The sequence below is a fragment of the Cherax quadricarinatus genome, chromosome 2 (assembly GCF_038502225.1).
Source record: "Cherax quadricarinatus isolate ZL_2023a chromosome 2, ASM3850222v1, whole genome shotgun sequence".
Taxonomy (NCBI): Eukaryota; Metazoa; Arthropoda; class Malacostraca; order Decapoda; family Parastacidae; genus Cherax; species Cherax quadricarinatus.
The window spans coordinates 42,107,064-42,131,630 of NC_091293.1; the positions used below are offsets into that span (position 1 = coordinate 42,107,064).

Consider the following 24,567-nt stretch of genomic DNA (forward strand, 5'->3'; position numbering starts at 1 on the left):
AGAGTGACCACCCACACTAGAGTGACCACCCACACTAGAGTGACCACCCACACTAGGGTGACCACCCACACTAGGGTGACCACTCACACTAGAGTGACCACCCACACTAGAGTGACCACCCACACTAGAGTGACCACCCACACTAGAGTGACCACCCACACTAGGGTGACCACTCACACTAGGGTGACCACTCACACTAGAGTGACCACCCACACTAGAGTGACCACCCACACTAGGGTGACCACTCACACTAGGGTGACCACTCACACTAGAGTGACCACCCACACTAGAGTGACCACCCACACTAGGGTGACCACCCACACTAGGGTGACCACTCACACTAGGGTGACCACTCACACTAGAGTGACCACCCACACTAGGGTGACCACCCACACTAGGGTGACCACTCACACTAGAGTGACCACCCACACTAGAGTGACCACCCACACTAGGGTGACCACCCACACTAGAGTGACCACCCACACTAGGGTGACCACTCACACTAGAGTGACCACCCACACTAGAGTGACCACCCACACTAGAGTGACCACCCACACTAGGGTGACCACCCACACTAGGGTGACCACCCACACTAGAGTGACCACCCACACTAGGGTGACCACCCACACTAGGGTGACCACCCACACTAGGGTGACCACCCACACTAGAGTGACCACCCACACTAGGGTGACCACCCACACTAGGGTGACCACCCACACTAGGGTGACCACCCACACTAGAGTGACCACCCACACTAGGGTGACCACCCACACTAGAGTGACCACCCACACTAGAGTGACCACCCACACTAGGGTGACCACCCACACTAGGGTGACCACCCACACTAGAGTGACCACCCACACTAGGGTGACCACCCACACTAGAGTGACCACCCACACTAGAGTGACCACCCACACTAGGGTGACCACCCACACTAGAGTAACCACCCACACTAGGGTGACCACTCACACTAGAGTGACCACCCACACTAGAGTGACCACCCACACTAGAGTGACCACCCACACTAGGGTGACCACCCACACTAGAGTAACCACCCACACTAGGGTGACCACTCACACTAGAGTGACCACCCACACTAGAGTGACCACCCACACTAGAGTGACCACCCACACTAGGGTGACCACTCACACTAGGGTGACCACTCACACTAGGGTGACCACTCACACTAGAGTGACCACCCACACTAGGGTGACCACCCACACTAGGGTGACCACCCACACTAAAGTGACTCAACCAATCTACTCACGATTTGTTCAAAATCACTTTAATGTTTTTATAATTAGTAATTATGCAAACTCATTTTAGAGTGTCAATGAGGCGTTAAATAAAGTATTAGAACTTATAAATATACGAGTGATGCATATTATTTATTTATTGATATATATATAATTATTCTCCATGGGGAAGTGGAACAGAATTCTTCCTCCGTAAGCCATGCGTGTTGTAAGAGGCAACTAAAATGCCGAGAGCAAGGGGCTAGTAACCCCTTCTCCCGTATAAATTACTAAATTTAAAAAGAGAAACTTTTGTTTTTCTTTTTGGGCCACCCTGCCTCGGTGGGATACGGCTGGTATGTTGAAAGAAAGAATATATAATTATATGACAGCAGAAAATTACACACATATATATATATATATATATATATATATATATATATATATATATATATATATATATATATATATATATATATATATATATATATATATATATATGGAGTGTGAGCAAAGTAACATTTATGAAGGGATTCAGGGAAACCGGCAGGCCGGACTTGAGTCCTGGAGATGGGAAGTACAGTGCCTGCACTCTGAAGGAGGGGTGTTAATGTTGCAGTTTAAAAACTGTAGTGTAAAGCACCCTTCTGGCAAGACAGTGATGGAGTGAATGATGGTGAAAGTTTTTCTTTTTCGGGCCACCCTGCCTTGGTGGGAATCGGCCAGTGTTATAATAAAAAAAAATATATATATATTTATTGTACCCACGAACAAGTGGTATTGATCAATAACAACACTGCAACTAACCAAGGAGTCGAACCCATGCTGCTTTGGCCCGCCTCATGGTGCGCAAAAACTCGATGCTGTAGTCCACGAGACCACACAATTCTTATGAATGGCGCATCCAGCCAAGCTAGATGTTGTTCCAGCCATCCAAGGACACACGGTGGTGTGGATGTTTCTGAGCTAATTTCATTCTACTCCCTATTTGGCGTACTAGCCCAGTGAGCAGTATATTATATTATTATACCCACGAACAAGTGGTATTGATCAATAACAACACTGCGACTAGCAAAAACAGGGAGAACAATTAAATCATCTTACTTTACCTGGAGTTTTCCTGGAGGTTATTCCGGGGATCAACGCTCCCGCGGCCCGGTCCATGACCAGGCCTCCCGGTGGATCAGGGCCTGATCAACCAGGCTGCTACTGCTGGCCGCACGCAGTCCAACGTACGAGCCACAGCCCGGCTGATCCAGCACTGACTTTAGGTATCTGTCCAGCTCTCTCTTGAAGGCAGTCAGGGGTTTATTCGTAATTCCCCTAATGCTTGATGGGAGGCTGTTGAACAGTCTTGGGCCCTGGACACTTATGGTGTTTTCTCTTAGTGTACCAATGGCGCCCCTACTTTTAATTGGGGGTATTTTGCATCGACTGCCCAGTCTTTTACTTTCTTAGGGATTGATTTCTGTGTGCAGATTTGGGACCATTCCTTCCGGGATTTTCCAAGTGTAGATTATGATATATCTCTCTCCTGCATTCCAACGAGTACAAGTCAAGTGCTTCCAAGCGTTCCCAGTAGTTAAGGTGCTTGACAGAACTTATACGTGCAGTAAAGGATCTCTGGACACTCTCTAGATTTGCAATTTCACCTGCTTTGAATTGAGATGTTAATGTACAGCAGTATTCCAGCCTAGAGAGAACAAGTGATTTGAAAAGGATCATCATTGGCTTGGCATCTCTCGTTTTGAACGTTCTCATTATCCATCCTATCATTTTCTTTGCACTTGAGATCGTGGCACTATTGTGATTCTTGAAAGTGAGATCCTCAGACATTACTACTCCCAGGTCCCTTACATTATTTTTCCGCTCTATTGTATGGCCAGAGTTTGTAGTATACTCTGTTCTGGTTATTATCTCCTCCAGTTTTCCATAACGGTGTAGTTGAAATTTGTCCTCATTGAACATCCTATTGTTTTCCGTTGCCCACTGGAAAACTTTGTTCATATCTTCTTGGAGGTTAACCGCGTCCTCAGCAGATGACAGCCTCGTGCAGATCCTAGTATCATCCGCAGAGGATGGTACGGTGCTGTGGTGTATATCTCTGTCTATGTCTGATATGAGGATGAGGAATAAGATGGGGGGAGTACTGTGCCTTGTGGAACAGAGCTCTTCACTATTTCAGCCTCCGATTTAGCTCTGTTGACCACTACTCTTTGTGTTCGATTTGTTAGGAAGTTGAAGATCCATCTCCCCACTTTCCCAGTTATTCCTTTAGCACGTATTTTGTGCGCTATTACGCCACGATCGCATTTGTCAAACGCTTTTGCAAAGTCTGTGTATATTACATCTGCATTCTGATTTTCTTCCAGTGCATCCAAGGCCATGTCATAGTGATCCAGTAGTTGTGAGAGGCAGGAGCGACCTGCCCTGAACCCATGTTGCCCTGGATTGTGCAGATTTTGAGAATCCAGGTGATTTGCAATCCTGCTTCTTAGCACTCTTTCAAAGATTTTTATGTAATAAAGTTGGTAGAATTACCGACAATATGTAAAGTAAAAGGACACAAGTGCAACTAATGTGACATTTATTGTGGCAACGTTTCGCTCTGTAATGGCTTGATAAAGTTCCTGGAGAGCGAAACGTTGCCACAATAAATGTCACATTAGTTGCACTTGTGTCCTTTTACTTTACACAAAGATTTTTATGATGTGGGACGTCAGAGCTATTGGTCTATAGTTCTTAGCTAATGCTTTGCTGCCACCTTTATGGAGTGGGGCTATATCCGTTGTTTTAAGTGACTCTGGAATTTCACCCATGTTCAAGCTCCTCCTCCATAGTGTACTTAGGGCACACAAGAGGGGTTTCTTGCAGTTCTTAATGAATACAGAGTTCCACGAGTCTGGGCCCGGGGCTGAGTGCATGGGCATGTTGTCAATGGCTTTTTCGAAGTCTATCGGAGTTAGGGTAATGTCGGAAATCTGGCATACATTTATGGAGTTATGAGGCTCATTCATGAAGAAATCATTTGGGTCGTCGATCCTCAGACTGATTAGTGGCTCACTAAACACAGAGTCGTACTGGGATTTCAGTATTTCACTCATTTCCTTGTTGTCATCTGTGTAAGTCCCATCCTGTCTGAGTAAGGGCCCGATACTAGATGTGGTATTTGCCTTGTTTTTGGCATATGAAAAGAAATATTTCGAATTTCTTTCAATTTCACTAATAGCTTTAAGCTCCTCCTGTCTTTCCTGGTTCCTGTAAGAGTCATTTAACTTAAGTTCGATAGTTTCCACTTCCCTGGTCAGCGCCTCCTTTCGTGTATCAGATATTCTAGCACTCCTGAGGAGCTCAGTGACTCTTCGTCGTCTTCTGTAGAAGGAGTGTCTTTCTCTCTCCAGTTTACTCCCGCTCTTCTTCTTTCTTAGGGGAATATGCCTAGAACATGCTTCAGCTGCCAGGAAGTTGATCCTTTTAAGGCACTGGCTTGGATCTATATCATTTAAGATATCTTTCCAACATGTTTCATTTAGGACATGGTTTACCTGGTCCCAGTTGATGTTCTTGTTGTTGAAGTTGTATTTTGTGAAGACACCTTCACAGGTACATGCATTCTGCTGATCAGGACCCCTATGCATGTACGTCTGGACTTCAATTAGGTTGTGATCGGAATTAGTTGTTTTTGATATTCTTATCAGGTCCTCATTATTTGTGAAGATAAGGTCAAGTGTGTTTTCTAGTCTTGTTGGCTCCACTGTCTGCTGGCTTAAGGTGTGTTTTTTTTCGCAGAGATTTAGTAGCTCATGTGTATGTGACCTTTCGTTTGTGCTACCTCCGGGGATTGTTTCAGCTATAACATTATTTGCTGCATTCTTCCATTTTGTATGCCTTAGGTTAAAATCACCAAGCAGTAAGATGTTTGGGGATGGAGCTGGAAGACTTTCCAGACAGTAATCAATTTTCAGTAGCTGTTCCTTGAACTGTTGTGAGGTTGCATCTGGTGGCTTGTATACAACCACAATGACTAGGTTTTGGTTCTTGATCTTTAATGATAGATCTTTAACTACCTCATTTGTGGTGTTCAGCAACTCTGTGCAGATGAGGGACTCTTTGACATACAGGCCAACCCCCCCTTGTTACCTGTTTTTTCTGTCGCATCTAAAAAGGTTGTAACCACTTATCCATATTTCACTGTCAAAGTGATCTTTTGTGTGAGTCTCTTTGAAGGCTGCAAACATTGCATTAGACTCCTTTAGAGGTCCACTGATAAAAGGTATTTTGTTGTTGGTGGATGGCTTAAGGCCCTGTATATTAGCAAATAGGAATGAGGTTGTATTCTGTGTTTGTTGGGGGGATTTTGTTATTGACATCACTAGTTGTAGTTCTGGAGGGCCATGGGTGGCCACTGGCTGCGCCTCCAGTTCAACAAGGTTCCAAGGTGGTGGACTATTTTTGTTATTTCCTTCCATTTTCTTTTTACGTTTCCTACCACTAAAACATCACCTGGCATCCACACCAACGTATGTCCTTGCATGGCGGGTACAACATCTAGCTTTGCTGGATGCGCCGTTCTTAAGGATAGTGTGGTCCCGTGGACTAAATCGTTATGAGTTTTCGCTCACCATGAGGCGGACATGGGTTCGACTCCTTGGCTAGTCACAGTGTTATTATTTGTCACTACATATATATATATATATATATATATATATATATATCTATATATATATATATATATATATATATATATATATATATATATATCAATAACAGCACTGCGCTAGCCAAGGATTCGAACTCATGTTGTACTGGCCTGCCTCATGGTAAGCGAGAACCACATGATGCTTTAAACCACAGGACCACCAAACCCAACAAGAATGGCGCAGCCAGCACACAGCTAGCTGTTAGGCCGCCATCCGAGGGAGTACTGTCTGCGCCATTCTTGTAGGGTTGGGTGGTCCTGTGGTTTAAAGCGTCATGTGGTTCTAGCTTACCATGAGGCAGGCCAGTACAACAAGGGTTCGAATCCTTGGCTAGCGCAGTGTTGTTATTGATCAATACCACTCATTCGTGGTTACAATAATATGTATATATATATATATATATATATATATATATATATATATATATATATATATATATATATATATATATATATATATATATATATATATATGTCGTGCCGAATATGTAAAACTGGTCAATTAGGAAGAACTCATTTAAAATTAAGTTCTCTCTAAAATTTTCTCTTATACCTGGAGGCCTGGTCACAGACCGGGCCGCGGGGGCGTTGACCCCCGGAACTCTCTCCAGGTAATACGTTTAAAGATATATTCTTTTCATTAAAGTTAATGTAAAAAAATTTAATTTTGCACCAAAAGGAACTTAGAAAACTTACCTAACCTTATTATAACAAGATCAATTTATTTTAGCCTAACCCAACTAAATATATTTTAGATTTGTTTACAATAATTTAATACTAAACAAACACAGTGAAATATATTTTTTTCGTTAGGTTCAGAATGATTTTGGCGAAATTATTGCATACACAAATTTCCACTTGTCCTATATGGCAAGATGAGCGTTGCTATTTAAGCCAAGATCGCAAATTCTGCCTATTCGGCACGACACACACACACACACACACACACACACACACACACACACACACACACACACACATATATATATATATATATATATATATATATATATATATATATATATATATATATATATATATCTATGTATATATATATGTATGTATGTATATATATATGCAAAACAACCACTCTGAAAGAATAGAGAAATTTCAAGCGCTTTCGTAACTACTCACATTATCAAGGAACTATGAAAGTAAAGCATCCAAGGCAGGTATATAATGGGGTCTGGCCAGCACCTCACTATCAGATCCCACAACGGTTAAGCACCTGACGCACGCCGACCTAACTGGATAGGTCCTTTGCACAACTCACCAACAAACTATTCTACCCAAGAAAATTTTTAAAATTATTATTTGTCCAGTGTATTATTAAATTCTTCCCAAATTCTATTAATTATATATGGATCTAATTTATATAAACCAAAGGAAATATTCATATTATTGTCAAAACTGCTTTTTATGAAACAATAATATGAATATTTCCTTTGGTTTATATAAATTAGATCCATTTATAATTAATAGAATTTGGGTAGAATTTAATAATACACTGGACAAATAATGATTTTAAAAATTTTCTTGGGTAGAATAGTTTGTTGGTGGTTTTGCAAAGGACCTGTCCAGTTGGGCCGGCGCGCGTCAGGTGTTTAACCGTTGTGGGATCTGATAGTGAGGTGTTGGCCAGACCCCCTTATATACCTTCCTTGGATGCTTTACTTTCATAATTCCTTGATAATGTGAGTAGTCGAAAGCGCTGGGAATTTCTGTATTCTTTCAGAGTGGTTGTTTTGCATATTCTGAAATCACTTGTTTACTGTGATCTTATTGCATATATATATATATATATATATATATATATATATATATATATATATATATATATATATATATATATATATATATATATATATATATTTATATATATATATGGGATGGCCCCATCACTGAAAAGGTGCTTTCCAACATGCTTATGGCTGTAACATCAGACAGGGAGACTGCCCGTCTCCAAGTTGTGAGTGCACTTCACTCCGGGGACTTCCTCCAAACAGTTCCCATTTCGGCAATGGGAACACGCCTCGACCCTAAGACCGTCTGTAGTGAAGTGGCGCTGTGCCTTGTTGCCCCAGCTTACATGGAATATTCGTGTATTTGCGGCGATGTACTAGCCGACCAATATGGACTACATGGTCTTAACTGTTCCAAAGCCAAGGGCTGGCATGCAAGACACAATAAAGTCAATGACATCATAAAGAGAACCCTAGTTACAGCTGTATGCCCAGCCGAAAGAGAGGCCCAATCACTAGTAGCCAACAATACTCACAATCCAGCAAACTGCTCCGACGGGATCACCATCTATCCTTGGAAGAATGGCAAGCTCTTACCATGGGACTATGCCTGTGTGTCCACACTGGGTGACACCTATATCCATCACAGTGTGGGGCGATAGGGAGGAGCTGCTGACCACAGGGAGGTCTACAAGATCGGCAAGTACAGGGACATAAGCCAACAGTATCAACTTGTCCCAGTGGGATCAGAGACCTTGGGATCATGGGGAGAAAATGCCACACGTTTTCTTAAAGAACTGGGTTCCAGACTCATCGACACCACCAGGGACCCAAAGGTAGCAACTTTCATGCTCCAGCGCCTCAGCGTGGCCATCCAGAGGGGAAATGCTTGCTGCATAGTTGGCACACCTCCTGCTTCGGGGGAGCTGGAAGAGATTCATAATTTTTTATATATTGTACCAGTGTATTCATGTTTGTGTTTTCTGTAAGTGTATTCTGTCTATTAATAAAATTTCCCATAGCATATAAAATATAGCAGGTGGTAGGAGAAGAAAATATTCCAACAGCTCCGGGGAGCTGCTTGAGTTTTCCCTGAGGTACGTTTGTTGTCTTCTCTGAGGATGAGGGCCCCCAGTCCTGTTGCAGAGGTGGTACCTACCTGTGCATATATATATATATATATATATATATATATATATATATATATATATATATATATATATATATATATATATATATGTCGTGCCGAATAAGTAAAACTGGTCAATTAGCAAAAACTCATTTAAAATTAAGTCCTTTCTGAAATTTTCTCTTATACGTTTAAAGATATATTTTTTTCATTAATGTTAATGTAAAAATTTATAATTTTGCACCAAAAGGAACTTAGAAAACTTACCTAACCTTATTATAACAAGAACAATGTATTTTAGCCTAACCCGACTAAATATATTTTAGATTTGTTTACTATAATTTAATACTAATCAAACCCAGTGAAATATATTTTTTTCGTTAGGTTCAGAATGAGTTGGGCGAAATTATTGCATACATAAATTTTCACTTGTCCTATATGGCAAGATGAGCGTTGCTATTTAAGCCAAGATCGCAAGTTCTGCCTATTCGGCACGACATATATATATATATATATATATATATATATATATATATATATATATATATATATATATATATATATATATATGTCGTGCCGAATATGTAAAACTGGTCAATTAGCAAGAACTCATTTAAAATTAAGTCCTTTCTGAAATTTTCTCTTATACGTTTAAAGATACATTTTTTTCATTAATGTTAATGTAAAGATTTTTAATTTTGCACCACAAGAACCTTAGAAAACTTAACTAACCTTATTATAACAATAGCAATTTATTTTAGCCTAACCCAACTAAATATATTTTAAATACGTTTACAATAATTTAGTACTAAACAAACACAATCAAATATATTTTTTTCGTTAGGTTCAGAATGATTTTGACGAAATTATTGCATACACAAATTTTCACTTGTCCTATATGGCAAGATGAGCGTTGCTATTTAAGCCAAGATCGCAAGTTCTGCTTATTCGGCACGACATATATATATATATATATATATATATATATATATATATATATATATATATATATATATATATATATATATATGTGTGTGTGTGTGTGTGTGTGTGTGTGTGTGTGTGTGTGTGTGTGTGTGTGTGTGTGTGTGTGTGTGTGTGTGTACAGGGCCCGTAACGACTCCTTACTGAGATGTCGGAATGCTAGTCATAGGTTCACTACTCGCCAACATGCTGCAGGAGTTTGGTTGTGCGCCTTAGGAGATGTGCTCGTTATTATACACTCTCCAAGATCCTCTTCCTTAAAAGAGGTTTGTAGTCTTTTGCCCCCTAGACTGTACTCTGCCTTCGGTCTTCTTTCCCCTTCCGCGATTTTCTTGACTTTGCACTTGGTGGGGTTGAACTCCAAGAGCCAGTTGATGGACCAGGCCTGCAGCCTATCCAGATCCCTCTGTAGTCCTGCCTTATCCTCCCCCGACTAAATTCTCCGCATTAACTTCACATCATCTGCAAAAAGGGACACTTCTGTGTCTATTCCACCCGTTACATCATTCATATATAACAGAAACAGCACCGATCCTTGGACTGAACGTGACACTTCGTCACGTTCCGTGACTCGCTGCTGCCCTCTGGTCAGTGAAGGGAGTGTGTGTGTGTGTGTGTGTGTGTGTGTGTGTGTGTGTGTGTGTGTGTGTGATTATTCCGATAACATTGGTAATATTTTTTTTTATTTTATTTTAACACATCGGCCGTTTTCCACCAATGCAAGGTGACCCGGAAAAGAAGAAACACTTTCATCATCATTCACTCCATCACTGTATTGGCAGAGGCGCGCTTACACTACAGTTATGAAAGTGCAACTTATCAACACCCCTCCTTCAGAGTGCAGGAGCTGTACTTCCCACCTCCAGGACTCTAGTCCGACCTGCCGGTTTCCCTGAATCCCTTCATAAATGTTACAATGCTCACACTCCAACAGCACGTCAAGGTAATATAATTCTTTTTGCTTTAATTTCAGAGCTTCCCCGCGGGTCACCCCAGGTCACTGGAGGAGAGACAGAGTACAGGCTGGGTGACCTTGTCAACCTCACCTGCACAGCCCCAAGGTCCATACCTCCGGCCACCCTCACCTGGTACATTAATGACCAACAGGTAGGTCACCATCGTATACCCACTCATCCACTCCCACAACAACAGTATTTATCTAACCATGATAACTAATAGTGGTGAGGACAGCTCCTGGTTCCATGACATTAAACAAGTGCTTCTGGAGTGATCTTGTGTTATCAAGGACACGAACCGAACTCTTAAACACTTTAAGGAGGTACTAAGCGGGTCATCATGCTAGAGAAAGCAATGTATAGGTGATATTCTTAATGAGTAACCACAGGGCTAAAGTGATCCATCTCTCAACTGAAATTCCTGTTAATTCTAGCCAAAATGTAAGGAGCGCTGTATGACCCTGGTGGTTCAACGTGACTCGTAATGACACGATTTACCCCCGGCCGGGATTGATATGACCGCGGGTTCAATCCCGGCCGGGGGTTATAATTATAATTAACTAAAACATGCGTAAGTGTACAATACATTAATAAAATGATGAAATAGCAAATGATGAATGAGCCTTTAAACGAAGGAAATGCTAGGATTTTTTTTTTAATACTACATTAAGAAAGAACAAAAAAGGCAAAGCGCCGTGGAACAACACACAAAGAGAGACCATTTACAAGTAAATGTTGCAAGTCGGACTTGAAGGTCGTCATAAGCTTCTCCCTCCTGTGTGCCGGTTATTTGTGTACAATGAGGAAGGAAACTGGTAATGGAATATAAGAGACTGCTGATAAATATAATGCGAAGAGGAAAAAAATATATTCATAACAAGTTTGTAGAATATACAAAAAAAAAAGTTGTGTACATTTACAGTTCCTCCTGCCCATTCGTCTTTGACGACTCTCACAAGAATGGCAACCCGTCCTCACAGTACCTGTGATAAAACGCGCAGATTTTTACGTTTAAGTACGTTTATGGAGACACCCCGCTGCCAGATGTGTAGAACTAGTTCACTCTACTTGGCTTTTTGGGGTTAAATAGACTTTTATATGTGAATCTAAATTAAAATTATTATATTTTTTAATATTCGAATGATACGAACGACGTAAAATAAGCCGTTACTATACTGCAGCTGTTACTGTACTGCAGCTGTTACTGTACTGCAGCTGTTACTGTACTGCAGCTGTTACTGTACTGCAGCTGTTACTGTACTGCAGCTGTTACTGTACTGCACTACGAGAGCAGCTGTTACTGTACTGCACTACGAGAGCAGCTGTTACTGTACTGCACTACGAGAGCAGCTGTTACTGTACTGCACTACGAGAACAGCTGTTACTGTAGCTACACTACGAGAACAGCTGTTACTGTAGCTACACTACGAGAACAGCTGTTACTGTAGCTACACTACGAGAACAGCTGTTACTGTAGCTACACTACGAGAACAGCTGTTACTGTAGCTACACTACGAGAACAGCTGTTACTGTAGCTACACTACGAGAACAGCTGTTACTGTAGCTACACTACGAGAACAGCTGTTACTGTAGCTACACTACGAGAACAGCTGTTACTGTAGCTACACTACGAGAACAGCTGTTACTGTAGCTACACTACGAGAACAGCTGTTACTGTAGCTACACTACGAGAACAGCTGTTACTGTAGCTACACTACGAGAACAGCTGATACTGTAGCTACACTACGAGAACAGCTGTTACTGTAGCTACACTACGAGAACAGCTGATACTGTAGCTACACTACGAGAACAGCTGTTACTGTAGCTACACTACGAGAACAGCTGATACTGTAGCTACACTACGAGAACAGCTGTTACTGTAGCTACACTACGAGAACAGCTGTTACTGTAGCTACACTACGAGAACAGCTGTTACTGTAGCTACACTACGAGAACAGCTGTTACTGTAGCTACACTACGAGAACAGCTGTTACTGTAGCTACACTACGAGAACAGCTGTTACTGTAGCTACACTACGAGAACAGCTGTTACTGTAGCTACACTACGAGAACAGCTGTTACTTTAGCTACACTACGAGAACAGCTGTTACTGTAGCTACACTACGAGAACAGCTGTTACTGTAGCTACACTACGAGAACAGCTGTTACTGTAGCTACACTACGAGAACAGCTGTTACTGTAGCTACACTACGAGAACAGCTGTTACTGTAGCTACACTACGAGAACAGCTGTTACTGTAGCTACACTACGAGAACAGCTGATACTGTAGCTACACTACGAGAACAGCTGTTACTGTAGCTACACTACGAGAACAGCTGATACTGTAGCTACACTACGAGAACAGCTGTTACTGTAGCTACACTACGAGAACAGCTGTTACTGTAGCTACACTACGAGAACAGCTGTTACTGTAGCTACACTACGAGAACAGCTGTTACTGTAGCTACACTACGAGAACAGCTGTTACTGTAGCTACACTACGAGAACAGCTGTTACTGTAGCTACACTACGAGAACAGCTGTTACTGTAGCTACACTACGAGAACAGCTGTTACTGTAGCTACACTACGAGAACAGCTGTTACTGTAGCTACACTACGAGAAAAGCTGTTACTGTAGCTACACTACGAGAACAGCTGTTACTGTAGCTACACTACGAGAACAGCTGTTACTGTAGCTACACTACGAGAACAGCTGTTACTGTAGCTACACTACGAGAACAGCTGTTACTGTAGCTACACTACGAGAACAGCTGTTACTGTAGCTACACTACGAGAACAGCTGTTACTGTAGCTACACTACGAGAACAGCTGTTACTGTAGCTACACTACGAGAACAGCTGTTACTGTAGCTACACTACGAGAACAGCTGTTACTGTAGCTACACTACGAGAACAGCTGTTACTGTAGCTACACTACGAGAACAGCTGTTACTGTAGCTACACTACGAGAACAGCTGTTACTGTAGCTACACTACGAGAACTGCTGTTACTGTAGCTACACTACGAGAACAGCTGTTACTGTAGCTACACTACGAGAACAGCTGTTACTGTAGCTTCACTACGAGAACAGCTGTTACTGTAGCTACACTACGAGAACAGCTGTTACTGTAGCTACACTACGAGAACTGCTGTTACTGTAGCTACACTACGAGAACAGCTGTTACTGTAGCTACAATACGAGAACAGCTGTTACTGTAGCTACACTACGAGAACAGCTGTTACTGTAGCTTCACTACGAGAACAGCTGTTACTGTAGCTACACTACGAGAACAGCTGTTACTGTAGCTACACTACGAGAACTGCTGTTACTGTAGCTACACTACGAGAACAGCTGTTACTGTAGCTACACTACGAGAACAGCTGTTACTGTAGCTACACTACGAGAACAGCTGTTACTGTAGCTACACTACGAGAACAGCTGTTACTGTAGCTACACTACGAGAACAGCTGTTACTGTAGCTACACTACGAGAACAGCTGTTACTGTAGCTACACTATGAGAACAGATGTTACTGTAGCTACACTACGAGAACAGCTGTTACTGTAGCTACACTATGAGAACAGCTGTTACTGTAGCTACACTACGAGAACAGCTGTTACTGTAGCTACACTACGAGCACAGTTGTTACTGTAGCTACACTACGAGAACAGCTGTTACTGTAGCTACACTACGAGCACAGTTGTTACTGTAGCTACACTACGAGAACAGCTGTTACTGTAGCTACACTATGAGCACAGTTGTTACTGTAGCTACACTACGAGAACAGCTGTTACTGTAGCTACACTATGAGCACAGTTGTTACTGTAGCTACACTACGAGAACAGCTGTTACTGTAGCTACACTACGAGAACAGCTGTTACTGTAGCTACACTACGAGAACAGCTGTTACTGTAGCTACACTACGAGCACACTTGTTACTGTAGCTACACTACGAGAACAGCTGTTACTGTAGCTACACTACGAGCACAGTTGTTACTGTAGCTACACTACGAGAACAGCTGTTACTGTAGCTACACTACGAGCACAGTTGTTACTGTAGCTACACTACGAGAACAGCTGTTACTGTAGCTACACTATGAGCACAGTTGTTACTGTAGTTACACTACGAGAACAGCTGTTACTGTAGCTACACTATGAGCACAGTTGTTACTGTAGCTACACTACGAGAACAGCTGTTACTGTAGCTACACTACGAGAACAGCTGTTACTGTAGCTACACTACGAGAACAGCTGTTACTGTAGCTACACTACGAGCACAGTTGTTACTGTAGCTACACTACGAGAACAGCTGTTACTGTAGCTACACTACTAGCACGGTTGTTACTGTAGCTACACTACGAGAACAGCTGTTACTGTAGCTACACTACGAGCACAGTTGTTACTGTAGCTACACTACGAGAACAGCTGTTACTGTAGCTACACTACGAGAACAGCTGTTACTGTAGCTACACTACGAGAACAGCTGTTACTGTAGCTACACTACGAGCACAGTTGTTACTGTAACTACACTACGAGAACAGCTGTTACTGTAGCTACACTACGAGAACAGCTGTTACTGTAGCTACACTACGAGCACAGTTGTTACTGTAGCTACACTACGAGAACAGCTGTTACTGTAGCTACACTACGAGCACAGTTGTTACTGTAACTACACTACGAGAACAGCTGTTACTGTAGCTACACTACGAGAACAGCTGTTACTGTAGCTACACTATGAGAACAGATGTTACTGTAGCTACACTATGAGAACAGATGTTACTGTAGCTACACTACGAGAACAGCTGTTACTGTAGCTACACTACGAGAACAGCTGTTACTGTAGCTACACTACGAGCACAGATGTTACTGTAACTACACTACGAGAACAGCTGTTACTGTAGCTACACTACGAGAACAGCTGTTACTGTAGCTACACTACGAGAACAGCTGTTACTGTAGCTACACTATGAGAACAGATGTTACTGTAGCTACACTACGAGAACAGCTGTTACTGTAGCTACACTACGAGAACAGCTGTTACTGTAGCTACACTACGAGCACAGATGTTACTGTAACTACACTACGAGAACAGCTGTTACTGTAGCTACACTACGAGAACAGCTGTTACTGTAGCTACACTACGAGCACAGCTGTTACTGTAGCTACACTATGAGCACAGTTGTTGCTGTAGCTACACTACGAGAACAACTGTTACTGTAGCTACACTACGAGAACAGCTGTTACTGTAGCTACACTATGAGCACAGTTGTTGCTGTAGCTACACTACGAGAACAACTGTTACTGTAGCTACACTATGAGTACAGTTGTTACTGTAGCTACACTACGAGAACAGCTGTTACTGTAGCTACACTAAGAGAACAGATGTTACTGTAGCTACACTACGAGAACAGCTGTTACTGTAGCTACACTACGAGAACAGCTGTTACTGTAGCTACACTACGAGAACAGCTGTTACCGTAGCTACACTACGAGCACAGTTGTTACTGTAGCTACACTACAAGCACAGTTGTTACTGTAGCTACACTACGAGCACAGCTGTTACTGTAGCTACAAACAGGTTACCCCACACACCAGCTACCATGGTACATGAACAACGTAGGTCCCAGCATGATGCAAGTATTACACCTCTACATGTTTATAGTGTTATTCTTGAAAATATAATTGAGAAATCCTATGTAAGAAAGACTGAAGAGACAGGAAATGCCTCGCCTTGGGAAGGCAGACTGACAGCTGAGATAACTGAATAGATAGATTCTCTGGTGGAGAAGACATGTGTACAAAATCTGGATATCAGTTTTTTTTTACAAGAGTTATCGCCAACCAGCGGCTTTGTCAGTTAAATACAAAGATTGCATGAGGAAAATACATAAGAGGATGATTTTTTAGTGAAAAACTGTGCGGCAAAATGGCATAATTTTATGTAAGGTGAGACGCAACACCGCGACCAACCCACTGTGTAGAGAAGACACTTCTGACGTTTATGTCCCTCCTGGACTATGATCATTGCTGATCGAAACGTTGTCTAAAGTTTCCTCTTCAAATTGTCGGTTATGAATTGTTCCAATTCAGGCCCTGATCCACCGGGAGGCCTGGTCATGGACCGGGCCGCGGGGGCGTTGATCCCCGGAATAACCTCCAGGTAAATCAAGATATAACCTAACCACAGTCAGCGCTAAACCCTGGTGGGTTTAGCGCTTAGTTTGAATTAAAATAATGATATCCCTACAGTATTGTGATTTTTATTCTGTCAAGAAGTAATATAAGCAAAATATATTGGAATATTTTGCTTCACACTTCGAGTGGTAGATGGCTGCAATGAAATGAAAATATAAACAGTGATACTGTGTCAAAACCACCGAGAATTAAAAAGAAAAAAATCTGATAAATATAGAACTTACTGAGGAACACTACAGACATAAACATTGTGATAACTACGAAAAAGAAAAAAATTGAAGAAATCTCACGCGGGTGAGGTGCGCGACACAGCGAGTTGTTTGTCGTGGTTCTCGATTTTCAAAACGGAAAGAACAAAGTTTTAGCGATGCTGAAGTATACTCAAGGCAGACTGAGTGAAAAGTGAAGGAGAATTGTAGAGAGAGAGAGAGAGAGAGAGAGAGAGAAAGAGAGAGAGACAGAGAGAGAGAGAGAGAGAGAGAGAGAGAGAGAGAGACAAGTCTAGCAACTACACAGTCGCTACAGAGTGTTGTCTACATAAAGACAAAGGAAAAGACGAGTGATGCAAAAAAGAGATGTTTCTAGCGGTGCTAAATGTAGTGTATGCAGTGTGAATAACAATGAAAGAAAAGTGCAACATAAAGCTAGAAGGCGGAAATGATAGAAACATCGCATGTACGCTAGCCAACGTTGGAGACCACACAGCACTTTGTTGACCGAAGATTATTTTCCACTCAGCTACCTTTAGGAAGAACTCAATGAGAATATGAAAGGAGGCGGGTACCAAGCAATCAGGGCTGGGGGCACATGAAGAGTTCCCCAGGGCAAGAGGATAAGGAGAAAGTAGCAAGGGGAACTACTGTAATATGTAGATATAGGAATAAGAGTTCTCCAGGGTTGAAAAACTGAAAGTGGGGAGGGAGGAGGAATGGAGAACAATGAGGAATGAAGGAAGCACACTGAGGAATTAAGGGAGCACACTGAGGAATTAAGAAAGCATACTGAGGAATGAAGGGAGAACACTGAGTAATGACGAGAACACACTAATGAATGAAGGGGCACATTCATGAATGAAGGGAGCACACTGAGGAATGAAGGGGCACAGTGAGGAATGAAAGGGGCACAGTGAATAATGAAATGGGCACAATGAGGATGGAAGGGGACACAGTGAGGAATGAAGGGGGCACAGTGACGAATGAAGGGGGCACAGTGAGGAATGAAGGGGGCACAGTGAGGAATGAAGGGGGCACAGTGAGGAATGAAGGGGACACAGTGAGGAATGAAGGGAGCACAGTGACGAATGAAGGGGGCACAGTGAGGAATGAAGGGGCACAGTGAGGAATGAAGGGGCACAGTGAGGAAGGGGCACAGTGAGGAATGAAGGGGGCACAGTGAGGAATGAAAGGGGCACCGTGAGGAATGAAGAGGCACAGTGAGGAATGAAGGGGCACAGTGAGGAAGGGGCACAGTGAGGAAGGGGCACAGTGAGGAATGAAGGGTCACACTAAGGAATGAAGGAGCCCCATCAAGGACCAAGAGGGCACCAGACAAGGACCAAGAAGGCACCAGACAAGGACCAAGAAGGCACCAGACAAGGACCAAGAAGGCACCAGACAAGGACCAAGAAGGTACCAGACAAGGACCAAGAAGGCACCAGACAAGGACCATGAGAGCATAAGACATCAAGAATATAAAGTACAGATGTTCACTAGGACCCAAAGATCACGGAATCCTGGTTCAAGAAAGATGAAAGGTCAGCTGAAGAACCAGTGAACCGAAGAAAGCATTATTATTAAGTATCCCCGGGAAGAGACATCAAGAAGTCGCCTGATTTTTCCTTTTCTTCCTCCAACTTTTCAATTTCATTGCGCACGTAACTTGAGAATGCCTTGTGCAATCGGCTTCAAACTTTTAAGGCTTTTGTACGATAATTGTAAGATGTTGGGGGCAGTGAGAGAATTAAATCCTATGTTATGTTGTGCATGTCGATCGTCTTTTGTTTGATGTTATTGTTGATCGGGAACTCAGAGAGCACAGTTGTTGTTATTGTTACTGTGGCTTTCATTATCCCCTACAACCATAATAATAATAATAATAATAATAACGATATCCTCAGGACAAATGGCATGTTCACGTAGCTTATTTCGGAAGTTGTTGAATCTATTTCCAGCATCCTGGAATAGCTGGGATAGCTTCCAAACCCTCAGTGGTGCACCTTGAGACGTTCAAAAATGATGCCTCGTAATTCGACGACGACGGAGCATAATTCAAGTGTGTAGCTGCAACTTAACTGTTATATATAGGATGGGATCCACCTCTACTGCTAATTGTGGGATCCACAGCCTCTGAAAAGTAGATAAAAAAGCTTTGAGGAAAAATGTCTGGATTTCTTCCTGAGTCCATCTGAATATTCCACCTCATCTTTTTGTTTAACTTTAGGTATATTTTATACAAAAAGATGACAACCACCAGTAGCTACACTGCACCGATTAAGGCAAGAATTAATTAACATGATTAGTCATCACAAACGGGACTTATGGAAATTGCTAGTTCTTCAAGCTAATCAGTATAAACGTGAACCAGCAAAATTTTGGAGTAAGATCCGACAACTTTTAGGGGCAAAGCACAAGGCTCCTAACTACCTAGTTCATACCTTCACTGATGAGGATGATGAAGATGTTGAAATTAAACTTGACGATCCACAGGACCAGGCTAATTTGATGGGTGATGTATGGGAGAAAATTCTCTCCCACAATAACAGTCGTCAGTTTAACAATAATCATTATCAGTTGGTAAATGAATGGAGAGATGAGAACTTGGATGATCTACAACCACTACCTTCCATCGATACTTCAACTCTTGAAGATACCCACCCGCTTACTAGACCTATTACATTACTAGAGATGAGCCAGGTTATTGGAAGAATGCGAAATAGAGCCCCTGGTCTCTCTGGAATAACAATGAAACAAATAAAGTTCCTACCCAGAAATTGTAAACAGTCTTTGGCAAATATCTTTAATGCCATCTTGGCCTCAGGACATTTTTCAGTGGTTTTTAAGACTGCTAGGATGATCTTTCTTGGTAAGCCCAATAAAGACATCCACCAACCTGGGAACTATAGACCTATATCTTTACTTGAAGTCACTGGAAAAGTTCTTGAGAAGGTCATTTCCAACAGATTGAACTACTATATGGAGTTTAATCACTTTTTTACTGAAAAATAATTTGGCTTTAGAACACATAGAGGTACCAATCATGCAATAAATGTTATTTTCGATACTGTAGCAAGTCTAAAACATCAGGGTAATCTTGCCTTAATTGCCACCAGAGATGTTCATAAAGCTTTTGATAGCTTATGGCATGATGGCCTTATATACAAACTCATTGACCTACCAGATCATAACTGGACTTTTCTCAGAATAATATATAATTTCTTAACTCAAAGAAAAATCATTCCCACCTTTCATGGCAGGTCGACAGAGCCTTTTATACCGACAGCTGGTGTCCCACAAGGTTCTTGTCTCAGTCCAATTCTGTTCAACATTTATGTGAATGACCTTCCTCAACCAGAGTTTAATGATACAATTGTGACACAGTTTGCAGATGATGTTATTCATGTCGTCTCATCAACTCCGGTAGCAGGAAAATACAAGTATGAGAGAGTCATAGAAAAAATGAATATTGAACTTCGTCGAACATCTAATTGGGAAAAGAAATGGAGAATTACGACTAATCCTGACAAGGTCCTTGTTAGCACGATAGGATGTTTTGCATCAACAATTGAAGATAAAGGGGGTATCTCCATCAGAGGTACACCTGTAGCCATTAGAAACCCTAACAAGATTTTGGGATATGAAATAGACAGACTGCTCCACTCAATATCTCATGTAACTAAAAAGATCAACATAGCCAAAGCCGGTCTTAGCAGTCTCTTTCGATTCAATCAAGCCCCTCAACATGTCAAAAAACATCTGTATAAAATGATAATAAAACCTATACTCGAATACCCTTGTGTCCCAATGTCATTAACAACAAAGACCAATATGCTACGGCTACAAAGGGTCCAGAATAGAGCTCTTCGCTTCATTACCGATACCAGGAGGAGAGACAGAGTTAAAATGGCAGATTTACACATACAACAAGATATTACTGCCATAAATGTACGCCTTGACACCCTAAAAAAGAAACAACTCTATTCAATGCAAGAACTATACATGCCAGATAGAGAACATCCTATACAAGTGGTAAATACCACGGATTGTATCATCAATACTCCTCCTCACAGGACTCAAAGAATGACTCTCCCACAGAGGGTCCGTCGTTTTATTCATAAAGATGATTACCATCGACCCATGATATTGAACAACCTCCCTGATGAAGAAGATTGGGTAACACCAGAACCCTTCTATGTATACTGAGAAAATCATCGCCCCAATTAGAGAGACATCTTATATAACAATCTAATGTAAAAATTACGCTATTTACTATGGCTGGACACCACCTGTAAGAAGCCATTGTCACGTAATTCTATAAACTGGCCAGAAAATTATTGCCTTCATTGTCGCATAAATATCCGTTGTGCAATCGCAAAAAAAAAAAAAAAAAAAAAAAAAAAAAAAATTGCAACTTGTATAATTACTACCAATTCAGAGTCATGTACTTATATATCTGTTATATCTATGTGACTCTGATGGGTTAGTCTTATACCTCTTAAAGAATATCTTATCATTTCACATACACTTTTTAAATTACACCAAAGTGGTTGGGCCACTTACCTTTTATATCCTACCTCTCACCCCCCACCCACCCTTTTCCAATATTTCTATCCTTACCCATCCTTCTTCCTTACCCATCTCACCAAAGCTCTGGTCTGGACAAGGACAAGGTATATTTTATTACCATTTTATCCACAAAATGATGTGAATTTTTTTATTTCCGCTCAGTCACGTTAAATAAATTTTAGTTTACTTCTGAACGATTTCAATATTTAATCTCTGATGCAACTTAGGGTCAGGTATTACCATTAATTTTTTTTTGCCTGCTGGATTTTTTATGCAATAAAGTGATAAGAAAACTTGTAATCGTTGGAATCTCTGCCATACCTGAGGAATGACTCATCGGATCGGCTTCAAATTTTCATAACTGATGTGGTTTCCTGAACACAAGGCTCGTGCTGCTATTGGCCAATTTTATTGAGTAATTAGTGACATTTATTTTCATTCACTAATTAATGAATGTTTCTTCTAATTGGCTTCAAAATATTATTGAAGGAGTATAAAGAATTTTAATTAGAATATAAATCAGAAAAGAAAACTGAAAAATAAAAATTCGCAATTGTATGTTGTTCATAAGTTACAGGAGAAGAAAACCTTCCGATTATCAACATTCTCACCAACAATTTTCTTTGCTTTCTCAAAAAAAAAAATGTATAATACTCGAGAACGCTCAATTAAATCATTTTCAAACTTTCATGGCTGTAGTAATGCATCTTAGGTAAGATTCATAGACGTATATACATGCGTGGATACCCTAGTATACCCAGCGTTACATAAGTCAGTACCTACTTATGTTTCCCTGTGATATAGAGTCAAGTTTCTCTGTTAGGTTTGAAAATTTCATCAGTGTTGTATCGTACTTAGAAGGTTGGTATAATTAATGGAGTATAGATGACATTTTGTCACTTTTAATCTAGAAATGGTATTGTATTATCTTACTATATTGCACTGTTGCCTTGATGCTGGTGAAGGGCTCTTGATCCAAGGAACTTGAATTATCTTCTTTCTTAGATCAAATATGAATGCCTCCCATTCCATAGGAGCTACATAATCACTACGAATATAGCGCTTTCCTCTGATTTAAAACTGAACAATGTCGAACAGCATCAATCTTCAATGGTTGATACATCGTGTAAAATGGATGGAATGTATTTATGGGTTTACGTTGTGTAGGCACAAATTTTGCTGGATTTTGTGCAATAAATGGAAAATTTGTTTTCTAATCAACTTTAAACTCTTAGAGCTGATGTGTTCCTCTAAGGTAACAATATTTTGGTGTTAGGTTGTGGAAGTTATTTTGTGACGATTTTATTAAACTGTTTTTTTTCTGAATTAGTCAGAGAATGTCTCTTCTGATCAGAAATAAGACACAATGTTTGACTTTACTTGGTTATCTTAAGTTAAATCAGCATAATATACTTTTATTTGTCTATAATATCTGTGTGTTATGTACACTAAGTCTACATATTTGCTACTACTTGCTTACTTACCCACTATTACTTGCTTACTTACCTACTACTTGCTTACTTACCTACTTACTACTACTTGCTTACTTACCTACTTACCCACTACTACTTGCTTACTTACCCACTACTACTTGCTTACTTACCTACTTACCCACTACTACTTGCTTACTTACCTACTTACCCACTACTACTTGCTTACTTACCTACTTACCCACTACTACTTGCTTACTTACCTACTTACCCACTACTACTTGCTTACTTACCTACTTACCCACTACTACTTGCTTACTTACCTACTTACCCACAACTACTTGCTTACTTACCTACTTACCCACTACTACTTGCTTACTTACCTACTTACCCACTACTACTTGCTTACTTACCTACTTACCCACTACTACTTGCTTACTTACCTACTTACCCACTACTACTTGCTTACTTACCTACTTACCCACTACTACTTGCTTATTATACTACTTGCTTACCCTTACTGGCAGCACTGCCCACTACTTGCTACTTACCTTGCCCTTCTTGCCAACTACTACTTGTACTTACCCTCTTACACTACTGCAGCACCTTGCCTGTTACCCACTACTTCTTGTACTTGCCTGTACCACTACTGCTTGCCACTTGCCTATTCCCTGCTGCTTGCTTACTTGCCTGCTTACACTACCCTTACTGTTACTGCTTGTTGCACCTACTTACCCCCTTCTACTTGCCTCTTACCTGCTTACCCCAGCTACTTGCTTGCTGCTTGCCCACCCACTACTGCTTGTACTTAACTTGCCCTACTGCTTGTACTTGGCCCACTACTACTTGCTTACCCACTACTGCTTGCCTACTTACCCTGCTTACCCACTGCTGCTTGTACTTACCTACTTACCCACTGCTGCTTGTACTTACCTACTTATGCCACTGTACCCCTACTTGCCTGCTGCACTACTGCTTACCCACCTGCTTACCCACTACTGCTTGCTTGCCTGCTTACCCACTACTAACTTGGTACTTGCCTACTTGCCCACCTACCTTCTTGCTTACCCTACTGGCTACTGCTTGTACTTGCCTGCTTACCCACTACTGCTTGCTTACCTGCTTATCCACTACTGCTTGCCTTCTTGCCTTGCCTAGCCTTATCCACTACTTACTTGCACCTCACCCACTGTTGCCTCACCTCTACACCTATGCCTTGCCACCCTGCTACCCACACTATTGCATGCCTTGCCTACTGCTTACCCTGCCACCTCCTTGCCCCACTACTGCCACACTTACCTACTGCCCTTGCCTTGCACCCACTACCTTGCTTGCTTGCTGCCCTCTGCGCCGCCCTTGCGCCCTCTTGCCACACTTTGCGCACCTTACCTGCATGCCACTGCACTTGCCTGCACTAC

General features: G+C 41.5%; 1 protein-coding gene across 1 annotated transcript in view; it reads left to right on the forward strand.

Annotated features, from left to right (window-relative positions):
- LOC128706584 (cell adhesion molecule 3) overlaps nucleotides 1-24,567 on the forward strand; it is a 412,130-nt gene that overhangs the window by 376,189 nt on the left and 11,374 nt on the right. Inside the window, exon 5 of the mRNA XM_070088015.1 lies at nucleotides 10,763-10,896. Coding sequence (XP_069944116.1) covers nucleotides 10,763-10,896 — 134 coding nt within the window. The remainder of the gene's footprint in view (nucleotides 1-10,762; nucleotides 10,897-24,567) is intronic.